This window comes from Micromys minutus, assembly GCF_963924665.1.
Source record: "Micromys minutus genome assembly, chromosome: 7".
Classification (NCBI taxonomy): Eukaryota; Metazoa; Chordata; class Mammalia; order Rodentia; family Muridae; genus Micromys; species Micromys minutus.
The window spans coordinates 34,661,995-34,685,337 of NC_137976.1; the positions used below are offsets into that span (position 1 = coordinate 34,661,995).

General features: G+C 36.9%; 1 protein-coding gene across 1 annotated transcript in view; it reads left to right on the forward strand.

Annotated features, from left to right (window-relative positions):
• EPHA6 (EPH receptor A6) overlaps nucleotides 1-23,343 on the forward strand; it is a gene marked incomplete at both ends in the record, with an annotated part of 946,557 nt that overhangs the window by 639,960 nt on the left and 283,254 nt on the right. Inside the window, 3 exons of the mRNA XM_080918921.1 lie at nucleotides 2,807-2,915; nucleotides 13,541-13,611; nucleotides 17,751-17,876. Coding sequence (XP_080775047.1) covers nucleotides 2,807-2,915; nucleotides 13,541-13,611; nucleotides 17,751-17,876 — 306 coding nt within the window. The remainder of the gene's footprint in view (nucleotides 1-2,806; nucleotides 2,916-13,540; nucleotides 13,612-17,750; nucleotides 17,877-23,343) is intronic.

Genomic DNA, 23,343 nt, shown 5'->3' on the forward strand with positions numbered 1-23,343 from the left:
TTAAGTAGTATAACAATAATACTGGAATAAGAATGTAAACCATAAACATACATTAAATAATATTTCAAAGCTCTGTGCATTATCCTAGGAACATATTATGGCATGGATAATTATGTTTGTCATATTATCTATGTTAGCCCCATTCTTTGTATTATTTTATACTCAGTACAATAGTGACATTCATTAAGCATCATCTTCAACTCTGTTGAGTACATATACTTAGTATGCATGCTTAGGAAATAATTATGCAGGGCTATGAATTCTTCAAATATATTCAATATTCTTTTAAAGAATTAAATTTTAAGTTTCAGCCCAGTTTATAAACATGTAATCATACACAAAAGAAGCATATTAGTGATAAACTAAGTTATTATTTAAATAAGCATAAATTTCTATGACAAGCTTTCTGATTTTCATAAGCCATGCAACTCCATAATCTTATTCCCTATCTGAGCTTTCAATACAGTCTCAAGGAATCACTAGGGACCTGACTACTATAAAAACATTTGTTATAGGCTGAAAACTCTTGAACTAGATTGTATCTTTTATGAGCAGTGGAATTGTAAGTAAATAATGTCTTCTTTTTAAAAAATGTCATCTTCTTTATCTTCAAGACTGTAATGTTTTCTGAAACATCAATTTTTAAAGAAAATTTGTTGTTTAATAATTTTTAGCGAGAAAATGTGACATTTTGGAGTACACCATTAATTCCCCTATCAGTACTGTTTTGAAGATTGAAAAACTTGGGAAAGAACTAATAAAAATCTTGGGTCCATTCTTTACTGGATAAGATACAACTGTTTAACTTTTCTCTGAATATTATGTGTCAAAATTCAACACTGTAAAAAGTGCCTGATGAAATAATGGCAACTAAAATATAATTCCAGTATTTAATAAATTTCTAGAACTAAAATCCAAACAAATATGACTTGCTTTTATAACAGTTAGAGAGTCTCCTAAACACTGTGACTAAATGCCTTCTTACTGGAGCCAACAATTGACACTCCCTGGATAGTTAACACTGCCTGACTGAGGAGGTGGTACAAGCCTGATAACCTGGGTTTGGTCCTGGTTCCCTATGAACACTGGATGCTGTAGAAGTGTCATCTTGTGTCTGATAGGAAGATGGGAAATAGAGAAAAAACTAATGGACACTTGTGGACTTTGTATGCAAAGCTAGACTGGCCAAAAAGTAGTGAATGATGAGAAACTTTGTTTCAAACAAGACAGAAATCTAGAACTGTAAATCAGTATTGTCCTCTGACCTCCATATACACATTGGGGCACACACTGACATATACTCATACAACACACACACACACACACACACACACACACACACACACACAAATACACAAACACATGAAACAAAATGTGGTACTGTAGTCATGTTGAAGGATGTTAATGGGACCTTTTGATTAATTTTAGAAAACTGATGACTGAATTAAAAATTATAGCACAGGAAGGAAAACAGAACTAAAATCTAAAAGCCTGGATTGTAGTCATAAAATCCATGTGGAAACTTCTTAACTAATTCATTAACACACAACAATATTGCATTTTAAAGGACTCACTCTGATATTTCTGTTTGTGTGTGTATACATTATATTTAAGCAATATCCCACCATACCCAGCGTAAAAACTATTAATAAAGAAAACAGAATACACTAATGAATTGAACCAATCAGTGTGTTTTAGGGACATGGAGCTGCTACAGTTTTTACAAGAACTTTCTTGACTATACTGTGCAAGGCCCCCAAGTCAAAATTTAACTTAAATACTTTTGACAATATCTTTGTTTATTTCTCTCTTTGTGTATTAAACCATTCTCATAAAAGCAACTTATTGAGAAAGGTTTATTCTGTCTTTCAGCTCCAGTACATAGCAAGGGAAGTTGGGGCTGGAAGCAACAATCCAAAGCAGGTGGCCATAATAGTCAAGGGGCAGCTGGTGAACAAATGAATGTTGGTGCTCAGCTCCGCCTTTTAATTCATTCATTCCTGGATCCCAACCCATGAATTATTCCATCCATGATACGTATACTCAAATGCAAGCATCACCGAGGTGATTCTAGGGTCTGTCAATTTAAAAACTATTACTAAGCATCAGAAAAAAATAGTATGTTTTTACTATATATGATATGGCCTTTTAACAAAAAAAGAAAAAGAAAGCACTTAAATAGTCTTCTCTCTGCCACTTGTTATCTATCATATAAATATACATATATAAAAATATATACATACATATCATATGCATATGTGTTATATACATCATATCATATGCATATACACATATATCATATGTATAATACATACACACATGTGCACATACATATACACATGAACTCTTGTTCATGTGCATATATCTTTGTTCTGTGAATATGGAAATTTGTATCTTTAATATGTAAATTAGTGAAACATTAGATACAAATTAAACAATTTTAACTTATTAATTTAAATTACAGCACAGAATTTTCATATTATAGAAACAGGTACCAAATGAGTGTGACGCATATGCAATCTTAAAAGGAAGCATTAAGAATTCAAATATTTCAGTTATAGTTTTAAGGAAGAAGAAAGTTTTGTGTGGTGGCTGATGACCTCAAATACTTCAGTTATAATTTTAAGAAGAAAGTTTTGTGTGGTGGGTGGTGGCCTCAGTTCTGCAAACATTATATAACTTTTTAGTCAAGCGTGTTGTTTAGAGACCTGTTAAAATAAATGTCTAAACTACTGAGCTTTAAAAATAATAACCATCATCATAGTAAGATATTGACCACCAAGTGTCCCCTCTGTCTGCGTTTCAGCTTCTGACATGGCGGCAGAGCAAGGGCAGATCCTGGTCATAGCCACGGCGGCCGTCGGGGGATTCACTCTGCTAGTCATCCTCACGCTGTTCTTCCTCATCACTGGGAGGTAAAGGCATCATTCCGGGTTCTCTCCAAGATGGTGGACAACCCCTCTTTATGTGTATTCACATGTGTGTATGTGTGACTGAATGCCTGACAGAAAAGCCACCCCCCCCGGGGGGAACTCCATAGGGCTGCAGGGGGTGAAGCCAACATTCAGTTTTTAATAAACAAACAGCCAAAACCTGCAGTCAAGAAGTCTGAAGGCTGAATAGTAAAGAATAGCTTACTCCTGATTTTTTTTTCTCTACTATATTCTGATGACTCGTGATTTTTCTTGGGGGGAAAAATGTTTTTTAATTAAACAGAGAAACTTACATAAAATTTTTTGTGAAATTTTTATGAAAGTAAGATGTTAGGGGGCTAGAAAGATAGCTCAGTGATTAAGAGCACTGACTGCTCTTCCAGAGGTCCTGAGTTCAATTCCCAGCAAAGACATGGTGGCTCAGAACCATCTGTAATAGGATGTGATGCCCTCTTCTGGTGTGTCTGACGACAGCTACAGTGTATATAGTAAATAAATGAATCATTAAGAAAAAGAAAAAAAGGTAAGATGTTTTGTCAATATGAAAATTTACTTTATTATAATTATACTATTTTTATAAATGCAATATTTTTCTACTTTAGAGTAATATGTTAATTTCTTCAATTATTCCAAGTTGAAAAAACAGAGATCTAGATCTGAATCCTATTGGTAAAAGGGATTCACTTATCTTGGACTGAGTTTTCTACCTTTATAATTTTGATGTGACAGTGTACTGAAACCATATTTTAATCTTTTGAGTTTTTTTGGATATTCTCTGTATTTACATTTCAGATGTTATCCCCTTCACCCAATCACATCCCCACTCCCCCTTCCGTTGCTTCCATGAAGGTGCTCCCTCTCCCAATAATATATGGGATGATGGCCAATATGAAAGTCCTTAGACTTTACAAATGAGACTGAAGAGAGTATGTTGGAGTTCTTTTTAAGTAACTTGTTTTGAAGTAATATTAAACATTTATTTTTTTTAATTTTTTTATTATTGGATCTATTTTGTTTACATTTCAAATGCAATCTCCTTTTCTGAATTCCCCCATACCCCCTAGTTCATCCCCCATCCCCTTGCTTCTATGAGGGTATTTACCTACCCACCCACCCCTCCTGCACTCCCTGCCCTTACATTCCCATATATTAGGGCATCAAGCTTTGGAAGGAACAAGGGTTTCTCCTCCCACTGATGTCCAACAAGGCCATCCTCTGCTAACATGTGCAGCTGGAGCCATGGGTCCATCCAGGTGTACACTTTGGATAGTAGTTTAGTCACTGGGAGCTCTGGTTGGTTGGTATTGTTCTTATGGGGTTGCACCCCCTCTTCAACTTCAATTCTTTCTCTAACTCTTCCATTAAGAACCCTGTGCTCAGATCAATGGTTTGTTGGCTGTGGGCATCTGCTTCTGTATTTGTCATGCTCTGGCAGAGCCTCTCAGAAGACAGCTATATCAGCCTCCAGTTAGCATGCACTTCTTGGCACCAGCAATATTGTTTGGGTTTGGTGGCTGTATGTGAGCTGCATCCCCAGGTGGAGCAGTCTCTGACTGGCCTTTTCTTCAGTATCTGCTCCAAACTTTATCTCCATATTTCCTCCTGATAACGTTTTTGTTTTCGCTTCTACGAAGGACTGAAGCATCTGCAGTTTAGTCATCCTTCTTCCTGAGCTTCATGTGGTCTGTGAATTGTATCTTGGGTATTACAAACTTTTGGGCTAATATTTACTTATCAGTGAGTACACCCCATGGGTGTTTGTTTGTTTGTTTATTTGTTTATTGATTGGGTTCTTTTACTCGGATATTTTCTAGATCCATACATTTGCCTAAGTATTTCATGTAGTCATTGTTTTTAATAGCTGAGTCATACTCAATTGTGTAAATGTACCAATAATACTGGAAAGTATAAGAAATCAGGCTTAGGCCACAAGGATCAAACCAGTAAGCAGCATTCCTCTCTAGCCCCTGCTTTATTTCCACCTCCAGCTTCCTCTCCATTTCATTCAGTGATAAAAATTGACAGTTGTAAGCTAAAATAAAGCCTTTTTCTCCCCAAGTTGATTTTCAAGTGATGCTTTTTCACAAAAACAGAAAACCAAAGGCATTTGTAAATATGAGTAAGGACACAAAAAACACCTCAAGACTTGTGTTAATAATCTTTAAATGTACATAATACAAGATTCCATTTTCATGATTTAAAACTGTACAAAAATGCACTTAAAACAAGCAATAGCTTCCCAGAATAACTCCATAGAAAGCACTAAACCCTAGCAGAAAACTCCTACAGCAGATAAAGAAGTGACAGCCACAGGTAGTAGATATATGTGTGCAGTTCAGATCCTGATGAAAGAAAAAGATGAGAAAACAAAACAAAACAGCAAATAAAAATCCAACAACAACAAATAAAACCTTTTAATTCCTATTCTACAAAATGTAAGTAACATACACCACACAGTCGATCTGATTTGGTCATATACTAAATTAGTAGAAAATGGAATATTTTAGATCTACTTCATGATAAATGGATTTGTTGTTTATTGTTGGTTACAAGATCACAGTTCTCTTAAATTAAATTATCTAGTATTGTATGTACCCTAATAATCTTCAAAGAAATTGTTAAAGTGGAAATTAAGAATCTTTCTAAGAGCCTGGCCCAACAGCCAGCCAGAAAGGCGGCTCGTAATGGCTGAGAAATTGCGACCTGGAACAGATCTTAGGAACTTCTGTTCCCACCCGGAGACGACTTCAGGACGCAGAGCGGAGCCTGGCCCAACTGCCAGCCAGAAAGGCGGCTGGTACAGGCTGAGCAACTGGTGAGTGGGAGACCTAGGCTGCGGAGGAGCAGAGGGATCTCTGCGGAGTGCACACAGATAGGGCACCCCCTACCCTGACCTGCCCTGTCCTCCCCGATCCAGTGACCGGGAACAGATCTAAGAAACTTCTGTTTCCACCCGGAGACGACTTCAGGACACAGAGCAGAGCCTGGCCCAACAGCCAGCCAGAAAGGCGGCTCGAACAGGCTGAGCAACTGGTGAGTGGGAGACCTAGGCTGCGGGGGAGCAGAGGGATCTCTGCGGAGTGCACACAGAGAGGGCACCCCCTGCCCTGACCTGCCCTGTCCTCCCCGATCCAGTGACCGGGAACAGATCTTAGGAATTTCTGTTCCCACCCTGAGACTACTTCAGGACACAGAGCAGAGCCTGGCCCACCTGCCAGCCGGAAAGGTGGCTCGGAGAGGCTGAGCATCTGTGACCAGGAACAGATCTTAGGAACGTCTGTTCCCACCCGAAGGCAACTTCAGGACGCAGAGCAGAGCCTGGCCCAGCTGCCACCCGGAACCTGGGCTGCCGGGGAGTAGAGAGATCTCTGCGGAGTGCACACGGAAAGTGTACCAGGGACACAGACCAGATACAAGGGAAAGGCAAGAACATATCACTGACAACAAAATGGCAAGAGGAAAGAGAAAGAGTATATCCCAAGGAAACCAAGACAATCTAGCAACACCAGAACCCAGCTCTCCGATAGTAGCAAACATCGGAATTCCAAACAATCCAGAGAAAGAAGACACAGACCTGAAATCATGCCTCAAGATGCTGATAGAGTTACTTAAACAAGAAAGGGAGGAAAAGCAAAAAGATTCAGAAGCTTTTAAAGAAGAAACAAAAAAAACCCTCAAAGAACTCAAAGAACGAGACAAAAACAGAACCAAAGAAATAAAGGAATGGAAGAGGGAAATTAAAACAGAAATTGACACAATAAAGAAAGTGCTAAAAGAGATAACCCAAGAGTCAGAACACCAAAAAAAGAAATCAGGAGTCACAGAAGCAAGCATTTCCAACAGATTACAAGAGATCGAGGAGAGAATCTCGGGGGCAGAAGACAACATTGCAAACATAGACAAAACAGCCAGAGAAGATGCAAAAAACAAAAAGCTCCTAACCCAAAATGTCCAGGAAATCCAAGACACAATGAGAAGACCGAACCTAAGGATAATAGGAATAGAAGAGGGAGAAGAGTATCAACTAAGAGGCACAGTAAATATCTTCAACAAAATCATAGAAGAAAACTTCCCTACCCTCAAGAATGAGATGACCACGAGCATAAAAGAAGCCTTCAGAACTCCAAATAGGTTGGACCAGAAAAGAAATACCTCCCGACACATAATAGTAAAAACATCAAGTGCCCAAAGTAAAGAAAGAATACTAAAAGCAGTAAGGGAAAAAGGTCAGGTAACATATAAAGGCAGACCAATCAGGCTCACACCCGATTTCTCAACAGAGACTATGAAAGCTAGAAGAGCCTGGACAGACATCATGCACTCCTTAAGAGAGCACAAGTGCCAGCCCAAGCTGCTATACCCAGCAAAACTATCAATCACCATCGATGGAGAGACAAAGATATTTCAAGACAAATCAAAATTCACACAATATCTGACCACAAACCCAGCACTACAACAAATTATAGGTGGAAAACCCAATACAAGGAGGGAAAATACAGCCTAGTAAAAACAAGAAAACTCCTAAACAAAAAAACTAAAAGAAGAAAAATACACAGACACAACTCAACCCAAAAAAGCAAAAATGGCAGGAAACAGAAACAATTATTCCTTGATATGTATTAACATAAATGGTCTCAACTCCCCAATAAAGAGACATAGACTATCAGACTGGATACATAAACAAAATCCAGCCTTTTGCTGCATACAGGAAACTCATCTCAGAGACAGAGACAGACACTATCTCAGAGTAAAAGGGTGGGAAAAAAACTTCCAACCAAACAGCTCCAAGAAGCAAGCTGGAGTGGCTATTCTAATATCGAATAAAGTAAACTTCCAACCAAAAGTTATCAAAAAAGATAAAGAAGGACACTTTTTGCTCATTACCAGGGAAATCTGTCAGGAGGAACTCTCAATCCTTAACATATATGCTCCAAATAAAAAATCACCCACATTCATAAAAGAAACTCTACTAAAGCTCAAAAAATACATTTCACCCCACACAATAATAGTGGGAGACTTTAACACCCCACTCTCACCAATGGACAGATCAGGGAAACAGAAACTGAACAAGGACACTGCAAAACTAGCAGAGACTTTGAACCAACTAGAATTAATAGATATATATAGAACATACTATCCTAAAGTAAAAGAATACACTTTCTTCTCACCACCCCATGGCACCTTCTCGAAAATTGACCACATAATTGGACACAGAACGAGCCTTCATCGATATAAGAAGAAGAAATACTCCCATGCATCCTCTCAGATCACCACGGTCTACGGCTGGTCTTTAACAACAACAAAGACAACAAAATGCCCACATACACATGGAAACTAAACAACGCTCTGTTAAAGGATAGCGGGGTCAAAGAAGAAATAAAGAAAGAAATTAAGGACTTTATAGAATTCAACGAAAATGATAACACAACATACCCAAACTTATGGGATGCAATGAAAGCAGTATTGAGAGGAAAACTCATTGCCCTAAGTGCTTCCAAGAAGAAACTGAGAGAGCTCACATCAGCAACCTGACAGCACAGCTAAAAGCCCTAGAACAAAAGGAAGCAGATATACCCAAAAAGAGTAGAAGGCAAGAAATAATCAAAATTAGGGCAGAAATAGACCAAATAGAAACAAAAAAACCATTGAAAAAAATCAACAAAACAAAGAGTTGGTTCTTTGAGAAAATCAACAAGATTGATAAACCCCTAGCCAGACTAACTAAAGGGCAAAGAGAGAGTATCCAAATTAACAAAATCAGAAAGGAAAGTGGTGACATAACAACTGAAACTAAGGAAATTCAAGAAATCATCAGATCCTACTACAAAAACTTATACTCCACAAAATTGGAAAATCTGGAGGAAATGGACAAATTCCTAGACAGATACAAGGTCCTAAAGTATAACCAGGACCAAGTAAACCATCTAAATAACCCTATAACACCTAAAGAAATAGAAGTCATCAAAAGCCTCCCAACCAAAAAAAGCCCAGGTCCAGACGGGTTCAGTGCAGAATTTTATCAGACATTTATTGGGGATATAACACCAATATTCGCCAAACTATTCCTAAAGATAGAATCAGATGGAATATTACACAACTCATTTTTTGAGGCTACAATAACCCTCGTACCTAAGCCACACAAAGACCCTACAAGGAAAGAGAACTTCAGACCAATCTCACTTATGAACATTGATGCAAAAATACTCAACAAAATCTGTGCAAACCGAATCCAAGAACACATCAAAACCATCATTCATCATGACCAAGTAGGCTTCATCCCTGGGATGCAGGGATGGTTTAACATAAGGAAATCCATCAATGTAATCCACCATATAAACAAACTTAAAGACAAAAATCACATGGTCATCTCACTAGACGCTGAGAAAGCATTCGACAAAATCCAACACCCCTTCATGTTAAAAGTCCTGGAAAGAACAGGAATCCAAGGCCCATATTTAAACATAATAAAAGCAATATACAGCAAACCAACAGCCAACATCAAACTTAATGGCGAGATAATTGAAGCAATCCCACTAAAATCAGGGACTCGACAAGGCTGCCCACTCTCTCCCTACCTATTCAACATAGTACTGGACGTCCTGGCTGGAGCAATTAGACAGCAAAAAGAGATCAAGGGGATACAAATCGGAAAGGAAGAGATAAAAACATCACGCTTTGCCGATGACATGATAGTGTACTTGAGTGACCCCAAAAATTCCACCAGAGAACTCCTACAGCTGATAAACAAGTTCAGCAAAGTGGCCGGATACAAAATTAACTCAAACAAATCAGTAGCCTTCCTGTACTCAAAGGACAAACATGTGCAGAAAGAAATTAGGGAAAAGGTACCCTTCACAATAGTTAAAAAAACTATGAAATACCTTGGTGTGACTCTAACTAAGGAAGTGAAGGACCTGTATGACAAGAACTTCAAACCTCTAAAGAAAGAAATTGAGGAGGATCTCAGAAAATGGAAAGATCTCCCATGCTCATGGATTGGAAAGATCAACATCTTAAAAATGGCCATCCTACCAAAAGCAATCTACAGATTCAATGCAATCCCCATCAAAATTCCAACCCAGTTCTTCATGGAATTGGAAAGATCAATGTGCAATTTCATATGAAATAACAAAAGACCTAGAATAGTGAAATTCATCCTCAACAACAAAAAAACATCTGCGGGAATCACTATCCCTGACCTCAAGCTATATTACAAGGCAATTGTGCTGAAAACTGCATGGTACTGGTACAGAAATAGGCAAGTGGATCAATGGAATAGAATAGAAGATCCAGAAATGAGCCCTCATGTATATGGTCACCTGATTTTTGACAAAGGAGCAGTAAACATTCAATGGAAAAAGGACAGCCTATTCAACAAATGGTGCTGGTCCAACTGGCACTCAACATGCAAAAGAATGAAAATAGACCCGTTCTTATCTCCTTGTACAAAGCTCAAGTGTAAGTGGATTAAACATCTCCACATTAAACCAGATACACTGGAACTATTAGATGAGAAAGTAGGGAAAACCTTAGAACACATAGGCACAGGAGAAAATTTCCTGAACAAAACACCAATGGCTCAAGCTCTAAGGTCAAAGATTAACAAATGGGACTTAATGAGATTGCAAAGTTTCTGTAAGGCTAAGGACATCGTCAAGAAAACAAAACGGCAACCAACAGAATGGGAAAAGATCTTTACCAACACCACATCAGATAGAGGCCTAATATCCAAGGTGTACAAGGAACTCAAAAAGCTAGACACCAGAGAATCAAATAACCCTATTAAAAAATGGGGTGCAGAGCTAAACAAATCATTTTCAGTTGAGGAACACCGAATGGCCGAAAAACATCCGAGGAAGTGCTAGACATCCTTAGCCATCAGGGAAATGCAAATCAAAACAACCCTAAGATTCCACCTCACACCAGTCAGATTGGCCAAGATCCAAAACTCAGATGACAGCAGATGCTGGCGAGGCTGCGGAGAAAGAGGAACACTTCTCCACTGTTGGTGGGGTTGCAAGCTAATATAACCACTCTGGAAATCTGTCTGGCGATACCTCAGAAAATTGGATATAGTACTACCTGAAGACCCAGCTATTCCACTTCTGGGCATATACCCCAGAGACACTTTAATACACAACAAAGATATATGCACCACAATGTTCATAGCGGCTCTATTTATAATAGCCAGAAGCTGGAAGGAACCCAGATGTCCTTCAGAAGACCAATGGATACAAAAATTGTGGTACATATACACAATGGAATACTACTCAGCCACCAGAAACAATGACTTAACCAAATTCTTAAGAAAATGGCTGCATCTAGAGAATATCATCCTGAGTGAGATAACCCAGTCACAAAAGAACAGACATAATATACAGTCACTGATAGTGGGATGCTAACCCCAGAGGCTTGCACTCCCCAGAAACAACTCACAGACTGTATGAAGTCCAAGAAATAAAGAAAACAAAAAATATACATATATTCACAAAACAAGAAGACTTTGACTATTTCCATGTTGCGTTTTGTTTTGCATGTACTTTACGCTTATTGCAACTAGTACATTTTCAATGCATACTGTCAGGCCCTTGAAAAAAATCAAGTACTGACTAAAAAACATATTCACATGGTTTTATGTAAAATTTATTTTAATGTCTGAAAAAACAGTACTGACAAAAATGTATAATTTTAAGCAAAAAATGTTTAAAATCTTTATCTTTGTTTTGCAAAATAAAGTCGTTTAATAAAATAAAAAAAAGAATCTTTCTAAATCAAAATTCATGGTGATATCAAATTACTGCAATTTAGATAATATGATATGCTTTATGTATTTGTGTTATTATATCTGAAGATGTTCACATTGTACTTTCACTTGTGTCCAATTTTATGATGAATAAATTATTGTCAATATATCCATACCCCAAGTTCATGAGTTGCTGAAAGAATTTATTTTATAGCAAGTAAAGAATATGTCCAAGAGAAGTTTATTATATTTAGTGTTCTTTTGATGATGTTTACTAAGCAGGTAAAATAGATAAGGTATTAGCAGTATTTTTAAAACTGTATCACATTGTCATTTTGACTTTACATGCAACCAAATGTTTTTGTTTTCCTTTTATTACACACATCTATTTAACACCTTGGAAACTTTTTCTTTCCCTTGTCCCCAATCCTACATAGACCATAAGTGTCTTAGAATCTTTATCCTTGCAGGAGAGTATGCAATGATATTACAAGAACTTTTACCTATTGCAGTAAAAAGCATTGCCTTTAATTATAAATGTCACAGACTTAAAATGCAGCAATCTTTACGGGCAAAATTTAACCTAACAGACTTGAGAATAGATTTCAAATGTTACCTATGATCAGAAAAATTGGAATATCAATACCCCTTAAACAAAGAAGTTACTGACAAGGGAAACTTAACACTAAATTATTCTCAGCTTCACAGCTCAATGTTCTATAACATTGAAAATTGTCCAAACACTACATATTGCAGGGACCTGTGTGAACTACATTGGCTACAGTCATTCTGAACTACTTCTTATGAACTTTGTAGAGGGACATTCAGTGGAAGTTAATTCCATAGAAAGTAAAAAGCCAATCTGAATGAATATTTAAACTACCATAGATACAGGTATATTTGACACTGAGAAATTGTACTGGGTAATACAGATATATTTTGTTTAAGCAACTGGAATATCAATTTGGTGAATAGTCAAATCTCATAGATCTTGCTGAAGTTACTTGAGTTAAAATAGTCATGAGAGACTAACCACACACACCAAAGCAGAACAACACTCTGAAATGTTTAGCTTTTAAGAAAGAACCCACCTTGGGAACTATCATTGAAAATAGATGCTAACTTTCTACATTTTTTTGAATTAATTAATTTATTATTTATAAGTACACTGCAGCTAGCTGTCTTCAGACGCACCAGAAGAGGGCATCAGATCTCATTACAGATGGTTGTGAGCCACCATGTGGTTGCTGGTATTTGAACTTAGGACCTCTGGAAAAGCAGTCAGTGCTCCCAACTGATGAGCCATCTCTCCAGCCCAACTTTCTATATCTTTAAGATTATAATTCAAAATAGTTTTTACTTTTGATACTAAAAACAATCAGTTATTCTCGTTAAAAGTCACATAAAAAGAGAGAATATTTATAGCTGATAATGAAATATTTTATGGTAATTTTATATTTTGAATCAGTCCATTTGACAGTGCTCTCTGATGCTAGCTTTGTGTATATCAAAAATATTATATGGAGCATTTTTACATTATGAACATATTTTTAAGCTGTTCTTTATGAAGAAAGACAAGAACCTTGTCCATAAATAATATGTATTCTAATGTTTTTGAATTTTGTTTTAATTTTCGTTTTAAATCATGTGTATGTTGAAAGGTATGTGTATGTGAGCTTGTCTATGGAGACCAGAAGAGGTTTGTAGATCTCCTGAACCTGGAGGTATAGGGAGTTGTGAGCCTTCTGACATAGGTGTTAGAAATCTGTTTCAAGACCCTGGAAGAGCCATTTTCCCACACCGCTAACTGTTTTTATGCTTGTATTACATAATGCTTATATGACCTTGTTTCCCTTTTTGTAAGGTGTCAATGGTACATAAAGGCCAAAATGAAGTCAGAAGAGAAGAGAAGAACACACTTGCAGAACAACCACCGTGAGTATTCCTTTGTTCCTTGCTCTCTGTCCTCCCGATGCCTCCGGAGCACCATTCAAGTTTATGATCCACTGTGTTAAGAAAGCAAACAAAAGATCATTTCCAACCTTTTGGCATGAAGGGCACCATCAAGCTCCAGGTTTAAGGAGGAAACTGCACCTGATTCTCATTAAATGGCATTACCTTTTCTTCTGTGAAATGGCAGGGGAACCCAACAAATTGCATTTACTAAAAATATGCAATGACTAATTGTGTCTAGTTATTCACCATCACAAAGGATTTGGAACACAAGTCAGTTTTGTTTAGTGGAGCATTAGATAAAGACCTGTTGAGAAACCCTTATTCCATTTTGGAGAGGTTGTCACTTAATCATACAACAAAGCAATTTACAATTCATTAGCACTATAAAGGTATATCAGCTCTTTAACTCTTAGAATATGTATGAAGCCCCTTGCTGACTCCAAGGTTATATTCATTTGAAGATCTCTTCCTCAGCAAGCTATAATTACTACTATAGTTGGTTGGGTAATTGCCCTTCTCTTCTCCCAAATACCCACCTCCACCTTCACCTTCAAATTCCAAACTCCTTCATCATGACAGCTTTTTTTTATTGAGAGATACTAAAGTAACAAGAAAAGGATGTTCTTTAATTAACCAAAGTATACAGATAAAATACAGAGCAACTTGTTCAGACCTTAGACCTCCCTTTTCTTTTAAATTAAGCAAAGCCAAAACCGAAAAGGGAGATAAGTAATAATATTATAAATTTCTGAGATGACTTGGGGAAATTTTTAAGGCACTTATCAATTTTCAAAGTGGTCTGAGAGCCATCTGCCTGAGAGACCTGGCCTGAAACAACCTCAAAACATTGTAAACAGATTGCAAAAATCGGGCTGCAGACATGTGGGCAGATGACTAATGCCGGGCAACCTTAAGATTCACTGCAGGGCTCTTTTACTGGGGTGCAGAGAGAAACGGTGCTTCTGAGGTATTTATTATCTGCTTTCCAAGTAGCAGATTAGCATAAACTAAAGCAGATGGGCTCAGCAAGTCCTATTGGAAAAAACCTGAAGATGCCAAGGAATTGAAGAAAAAGAAAAGTGTTTAAGAAAGCAGAGAATAATTAAATTCAAAACCTGATATTCACAACTGGGACTCATTTGGCCGTATTTTATTTTCTCTGATATTACATATATTGCATTTTCATGGAAAAATGTTACCTAGTCTAGGAAGGCATTATCGATTTTACACAAAAGGCTTAGTTATTAACATTATGTATGAATTAGGAATAGCATTTTTGTCTGTCTTTAAAGTAGTATTTCCAACATGACCATACATACAATGAGCTGACACTAATTCTCTGGCAGAATCAGAGGTAAATATAAATTGTAACTCTGATTAAGTTATCAGTAGAGCATAGAGGTTATGAACAGATGAATACGACATAGAGATACAAACTGTCTCTTTTCCTCATATTAAACGTTGGCAAGTCAAGATAAACATAGCATTTCAGAATCAATGACAGGTCCCATACATCTGGAAATGTACTTTTCTGGTTCTATTTTTTAAATGCTAATTTTCTCATGTGTGCATATCGAAATGTAGAGAAGGCATAGGCAAAAGGCCAAAAGTGAAGAAAACAAGCATAATAATTAACGAAGCAAACTGTAGCTACTAATGACCATCTTGTTGCCTCGTCTAAACTTGCTTTCTTATTTTTTGTTTGTTTTTAAAGATTTTGCTGTAAGAATGTGAGACTAAACATACTACTGAATTGTGAATTGGTATGCCTTTCAGTTTCTGAGAACTAACAAAATCAAGTATCATTCACCCATTTTATAGTAAGTGTTAGTTATTTAGATTTCTGTAACAAAATAATGAACAGATATAACTTATAAGTTCAAGATTTATTTTGCTCATGGTCTCAGAGGTCTCAGTGTAAAGGCTATGATGGAGCAAATACATTCAACTCATGGCAGAAAAAAAAAAAAAAAACAACAGAATATACTATGATGGACTGCCTATGTTGGGGATTATCATGCTTTTCCCCATTGCCTCATCCTCATACTAGCTCAGGCAATTGGTCCACCAAGATAAGAGGAAGTCTTCTCCCTTATGAATACTATCTTAGAGCACCTGTATAGACACACCCAAAGAAGACCTTTATTAACTCCCAAAACATTCCTCTATTTGTCAATCAAAATTAACCATCATGAGTCTACCTTCCATCAACTTGATTTCCAAATATGTCTCCTTAAACCATAGCATGCTGCCCCTCATTCCAGACAATTTAGTGAGCATCGTACAATATCAAATACATTCATTCCATTTCCCAGAACCCACTCATTAAAGTCTTATTAGCTCAGCAATGCTCCAATAAGAACAGAGTCACAGAGACCAGATAAATTAATATGACTATGCTGATTCCAAAAGTCAGACATAGGGAACACAAAACAAGGTTTGGACCAAAACAAGAAAAATATAACACAGTAAATATTTGCTCAGATAGCTTTGACTCTATCATTCAGGTCATGTTATAGAATGGCATAAGTTTCAAAGGACTTGGGCATTACATCCAGCCATTTGTAGCATACTATATTCATAAGCTGGCTCTACTTGCTGCCTATAGTCTTTCTCAATAGGTATTTCATATTCTCATAGTTCCTAGCTTCCTGGAATTTCTATTCCATCTTTATCTTTGCTTTCTTAGCTTTAGACATTATTCTATCAGGACTTAGCAAAATAATACCAAATCTAGACATTACCTGGATCTCCTGGCTTTCTTTTAAAGTTGAGTGGAAGCCTCCACAAGCCTACCCATGGTCCTTCTACTTTTATCATTACAGCACTATAATCAGTGAAACATGATGCCACAGATTTTTTTCCAGCTTGAACCAATAAGTATAGAGTTCATATGACTAATGAAAATGAAATTAATCTTAAGGAAACAAATATCTAGATGGTCCTATGTTAGTAGTATATGCCAGTGTATCCCTCCTCTTAAAAATATTTTGTGTGGGGCTGAAGAGATGGCTCAGTGGTTAAGAACACTGACTGCACTTCCAGAGGTCATAAGTTCAGTAGCCAGCAATCACATAGTGGTTCACAACCATTTATAGTGGGATATGATGTCTTCTTCTGGTGTGTCTGAAGACAGCTTCAGTGTACTCATATAAGTAAAATTAATAAATCTTTTTTAAAAATATCTTGTGTGACATAGAGATACCTGCCCATTCCTGCAGTTCTCTTAAGGCTTACCTTATTGTTCCAAAGGAGAGTACATAGCTTCTTTTTGATGGTTCTCTCTCTAACAAGTCACATCCTCCTTTTCCATAATTTTAAACTTACTTATTTCTGACTAAATTATGAAGTATTTTTTCAAAGCTCTCTATTATGTTTTTAAATCACAATTCTCATGGTACTGTGTCAGAGCCTTACTGGGCCACTGCCATATTCTTCTTCAGTAACCTTTAGATTTACTTTTCACTGGCGCATGGAAAAAGGGTGGGGAAATTCTTTGTCAGAATGTAACACAAATGTCCTTCAGTCAGATTCCCAGTCAAGTTCTTATTCCTATAAGAAATACTATAAATTCAGTCTTCACTCTTGCCATTACCACCTGTATTCTAGTCTTCTGACCTCTCTCCAGAATTACCACTAGGCTCTTCTCACAGCATATTAAGCCTCTGTCTCCAGATTTTTTCAGAACCTTTTATAAAACATTTCCAAAGCTTTTGAACCACATGGTCCAGTTTAGTCACTGTAATGTTCCCATTTCTTTACCTTAGATTTCTTAAGGAGGAAAGATTTATTTCAAGCTCATTCTTTTCAGAGGGTCCTCTCTGTGCTTACCTGTGTCTGTATTTCTGCCTATAATAAGATAATATATCCTGGAGATAGTATCATGTGACAAAGGCTGTTCAACACATAGAAGCCGAAAAGCAAAGCAAGAGAGAATTTATTCACTGTGGATCTCTATTTTCCCTTTTTGTGCAGATATCAACCTGAAGGGAAAACATAATAAATTAAACCATTAACATGTAATTACCTTAGTATGTCAACTTCTCCCTTTACATGGTCACAAGATACATGTTTGATGAAATATTATTGAATTATATCAATTTTGTATTTTGTTGCAGTGCGTTTCCCAGGAACTAAAACGTACATTGATCCAGATACCTATGAAGACCCATCCCTAGCAGTCCACGAATTTGCAAAAGAGATTGATCCGTCAAGAATTCGCATTGAGAGAGTCATTGGAGCAGGTAAACATAAAATCTACACTTTGAAGTCACAGCTTTGCCATTGGTTCATCATCATAATATTTTAAATCTTAACATGTCACATCATTGAAAATATTAAGGTATAAAAGTATTTTCTGATTTTTAGATAGTTTTAAAAAATAGACATTTTCATAGTCAGTCCCAAATAATGAGAACATTTGCAAAAGCTATTTTCACGTTCCATAGTCTGTTCTCATAATGAAGATAAATTACAAAAAAACTAGAGTGCCTCAGGAATTTATTTTGAAAATGCAATTTCAGGAGTTTGTCATGAGGTTATTATAGATTTACTCAAATCCTGGCGTCTATAGACTTAAACTATAATTAGTGTTCATAAAGATGACCTTGAGGCTATGCAAGACTCAGAGTTCTGAAAGTCATTGAAGGTAAAATTTGGTTCAATATAGTTTTAGATCATTTTAATGAAAATTAATAATGCTTCCTATGTGCAAATTTCTAGTACTTAGAACTTTTCATTATTCAGCTATTCTGGTTTTAAAAAAAATTATGGTGAGGTACCCCTACACAAATTTATGTTGTGCATTAGCTAGAAGGAACTGTGCTAATATTAAGGGCCTTGAGAATTAAAAATAATTCCTCTTTCAAGGCTATGATGCAAGAGAGGCAGCCTAGGGTTTTGCAGAAGAACTTTCTTTCCGCAGGTCTTGCAAAGAGTGAGGTTCCATCAGCCCTTGTTGGTCCTCTCCTAGCATGTCCTCTTCTGCATGGCTAAGATTCACTTCCCCACACATCTGCCTTTCACTGAAATTTGGGAAATATAAATGCTGACAAGACATCATAAAAGCAAATGGTATAAAGGATCTTAGGCATCCTTTGTGTAGTCATCAGTCTCCTGAAGATGTTCTATGTGTGTTGTGTGTGTAATCCTCAGGAGAAGGCAGAATAAGCCACAGCATGACAATTCTGGCAAATTGGGTCTTCTCAAAGACCACAAGAAAATAGCTGATTGTATCTCCCTCCTTTCAAAGCCCTCCTACATAGGAGGCAATGTAGTTTTCCAGGTGCAATGTATGATGATAACAGTGGGAAAGAAGGTCCTTGTTAAAAAAACAAAAATATACTGCGAGTTTTAAGATGGTGGCAATATTGTTTGAAACCCACTGCCAACTTCTTCTAAACTCCAGCTCTATCTATGTGATGACACAGCATATCCCAGGGATAATCTTTTTTCCCATGGTCATTGAATACATGTATGACCCCAGGAACATGGGCTACTTGGAAGGAGGTTTTTCTAAATACATTTCATTCTTCTGTCACAGAGGGACATCAGGTTTCCTGCATGGCCAGGCTTCCCTTTGAAAACTAGCATTACGTGTCTCTTGAAATGCACAGTGATGTTCTGATTGAAAAGACTTCCCTATCAGAAAGATGAAGGGCTGAGCAAACAACTGAATTCTTTGTTATCTTCTGCTGAATAAACAACAAGCAAAGCCCGTGTCAACAGGCATAATTGATGTGTGTATTCTATTCAGTTTCAGAGTTTTTGTTTGTTTTTTGTTCTTTTAAACAGTGGAGCAATCTGGAAGAAAAAAAGATTAAGGCATTCCAGTCACTGGTCAATTTTCCTCTTGTGTTGCACATGAAATAGTATTTATTGACTTTAAATTTTTGTTTTATTTATGATCATTATCACCATCTGTGTGTCTGTATCTATGAGGTACGTGTGTGTGTGTGTGTGTGTATGTGTGTGTGTGTGTGTGTGTGCCACAGCAAGTATATGGAGGTCCACCCTGCTGAGGCCTGCTCTCCAGTGTTTCTGCCACTCTGTGTGCTTGAGGGTACCTGCCTGCTAGCTTCTGGACTAATTTCCATCTTCTGTCTCCTATCTGGATGCTGGGGTTGCTGGGATAAAAGATGTGCAACACTACATCTATCTTTTCTTATGGGGATTCGTGTAATAGCAGGTCCTCAGGCTGTGCTGCACAGCAAGCTTTATTGGTTGGGAGATCTCACCAGCCCACTATGACCTTTAATGCCACATTACTTAACACTCTCAAGATAAATCAGAACTGTGTTTGTATCTTAGTCCTCTGTGTATAAACTAAATGCCAATATATGAAATCTTTATATGGAGACATAAAATGAAGTATCTAAAGTAAAAGTAATATGAAGAAGTTCAACTTTCAGTTTGGAGCCTCTGTGTCTGAATTAAACTATATACTTTTTCCTCTGAAAAGCATACAAAATAATAACTACTAAAAGACTTTCTCAAGGCCATATTTTACATGCTTTATCTGAACTCCTCTTGTGGCAAATGCGAAGTTTTTAAAACTTTGTAGTTACTTCTCTATGTCTCTTTTTCTGGTTCTCCTCTTTCTCTTCCTCTTCTTCCTCCTCTCCCTATCCCATTTTTATTTAGCTTCATGTTCCATACTATAAGTCTCTTTACTATTTGCCTTTAGAAATATAAAAGTAAGTGCTTTGTGAGACCATACTCCAACATCTTAATGCTCCTCTTTGTGTTTCTATTCAGTTCTAATGAATCCTTTAGGCTATGTTTCTAAATAGGTTTGTGTCGGGAAATACTGATGTTTGGGTGTAGTCACAGCCAGTATAGAGAATGCACTATTAAATGTAGGGTTAAGAAAAGTACAGTGCCTTTTCTCACCTATGGCAAGGGTCATTGCCAACACTCCCATAAGAAAAAAAAATGGGTAAAATACAAAAATAAATGGCACTTTATTAAAGTAAGTGTGGTAGAAGAGCCTTCAAAAATAGAGGCTCCAAGAAAGAAGGAGAATTATCCATGTATATGCTTTGGATGGTCACAGTAGATGCTGTTTGCAAATGTGACTAGACAACAGGTGTGATCTAATAAAAGAGACTAAAATAGGAATACAACAAGGGTTATCTTCTTACCTTTATGTATTGCTTTCCTTTCTGATAGATTTGAGGCAGAAATTTTTGGAATTGAGGCAGTGAAAACGAGCATCTAATAATATATTTTCAGGCAGTACAGAGCAAAGAATATAGACATGTACAGCTCTTACACAGAAATACATAGAAAGACACAAACAATAAACCTTGTTTGTATGATTTGCTTCTGAAGAGAAAAATGGAGGAGGAACATTGTTATATTTTGTGAGGTATTCCAGAGAAAAAGAATAGGAAAAATACACATATATTTTCATACATGTGTTGTCAGGAGAACTCTGATGGAGGAATGCTTCCAGGACAATGGCAGATGAATGTGCTATAAAATGGTAAATATTCTTCTAAGCCTTAAAATAATTTCAATTATTTATGTGATATGTACTCATCAAATCTTATAGAGCAAACTTCCTTGGATTACACCTACCTTGTTCCCCTCCATGTACCCCTATCATATCCTGTTAGAGTCTGACTTTGTGCTGTACCAGAATGAACCAAAAACTACTTTGGAAATTTAAGCTAAAGTACATATGTAGCTGAGTAAAGGTGTGAGACAGAGGTGAATTTGCATAGGAGATGGCAGAGGTCAGAGACTATCACCTGAGAAATGTCAGATGAATGGTATCCAGGATGAAGGAAGGCACCGATTGTTGGGACATTGCACACAGCCTCACAATTCACTGCTGGGGAAAACCATCCATAAGACATACATGTGGTTTTCACCAAGAAATAGTCATAAACTATTTCAAGTTTCTCATTGGTAGACACAGACCATTAAGCGTTTCTTAAATGAACGATAACAAAGGATATAAATGTGGCTGTATTAATGTTCTCAGGGGAAAAAAGAAAACATGGCAAAATGGCATTGCAATTGACCCAGAGGATTACTTGATCCACTGGCTGAATCATTTTTTCTATGTGGCTGGTACTTATAATATTTATTAAAGGCAACATGCTAATTATCGCTTCCAAACATTGTCTTTACTCTGATTGAAGATATGTGTATACCACACATCTTCCACAACCATCATCCTGGGATTTTCATCTTCATGACCAAATAGTATGCAATGAAGAACTTAAATGGCCAGTATGAATGTGCATGTGTGTGTGTGTGTGTGTGTATGTGTGTGTGTGTGTGTGTGTGTGTTTTATACCGTAAATATTACTTTTTATGAGTTTTCTGAGACAGTTTTTATTTCACTATGCTACTTAGTAGAGCAATCTTATCTTTGTTCATCAATACAAGTCCAGTTTTTCATAAAAACACAAATTTCCATTTAAATCAAGTGAGCAGCTCTGTTCCATAGGAGACAATCTGATCATTTATCTCCTTTGACTGTTTTGCATCATAAAATGAAATACTAAATGTAGAAGACCATAAAACAGTAATTTCCAGGCTAAAAAGTCAAGTCACATTAAGCCTGAGTCATTCTTGCACACATATCTTGAGATAATGAAAAATTCTGGTAAACTGAAATTTAATCATGGTTAGCAAAAAGGTCAGTGGAAGCCTACCTCTTTTGGGGAACAGAAAAACACCTGCAACATTGTGAAAATGCCTTTCTGAGTGGAATTCCTGTCGTTTTTGAAACATTATTTCATTGAAAAATATCATTCTTGTGTCTCTAAGCCCATAGGGCATCCTTCTTAGACACCTTCCCCCCTCTTTCTCTAGTCACAGTGACAATGCCATATCTTCCTGTCATTCACATTGTATCTCTTTATCTATACAAAACTCATTATTGCCTCTGCTATCAGCCTCCTCGTCTGGCTTAGTGTCACTGTGTTTTTCTATTTCTAAAGTCAGAAGTTAGCTTCACAGCAGTCAGCTGTACACAGGGCAAAGAACGTTGAAAGGACAATCAGAGAAAATGAGTGGGGCCTCAACACTAACTCATTCTCAGTGATGTTCAAGGGCATTCTGATGGACCAGCCTAGAGGCTGACTTTCATCCTGACTTAGTGCACTTGTCCCGCTTAAAGTTCTACCTACCACTCACCTATTTTTCTACTATCAATTTTATTTTATTTTATTTTCAGAGATACCTAACTCTGAGGCCCGTTATTACATATTACACTCTCTTGTAGTATGACAATAAGAAAGATAGGAAGTATTACAATTGAGGTCTCATGGATCACCTTTTATAAGAAGAAACCAGTAATTATAGTGAATATCCTCCATGATTAGATGAAAAACTCTTGCACAAAGTCAGGTCTGTGTTTTGAGATCGGGCACTGACTGAGATTCTCAGACATCAGAGATGCATAAAGCCTACACTCATTGTTGACCTAATGCAATTGCTGCTGTGCTCTGATTTGGCCAACTTTAAAAAAAATTATAGTAGAGAACACATTGACATGTTTTGTAAAACTATTTTTAATAACTAATAGATACACCTCACAATGATTTTGATTTGTAAAATTTTATACCTTTCTAAATCCAATTATATAAAAATGTTCTGAGTTTTCTGTTCTCCATAGGCAATGTGACATGAGCACAGGACACAGCCCAAGCAACGTTAGAGTCACAGCTCTCCTGCTACTACTCAGTGGCTGGC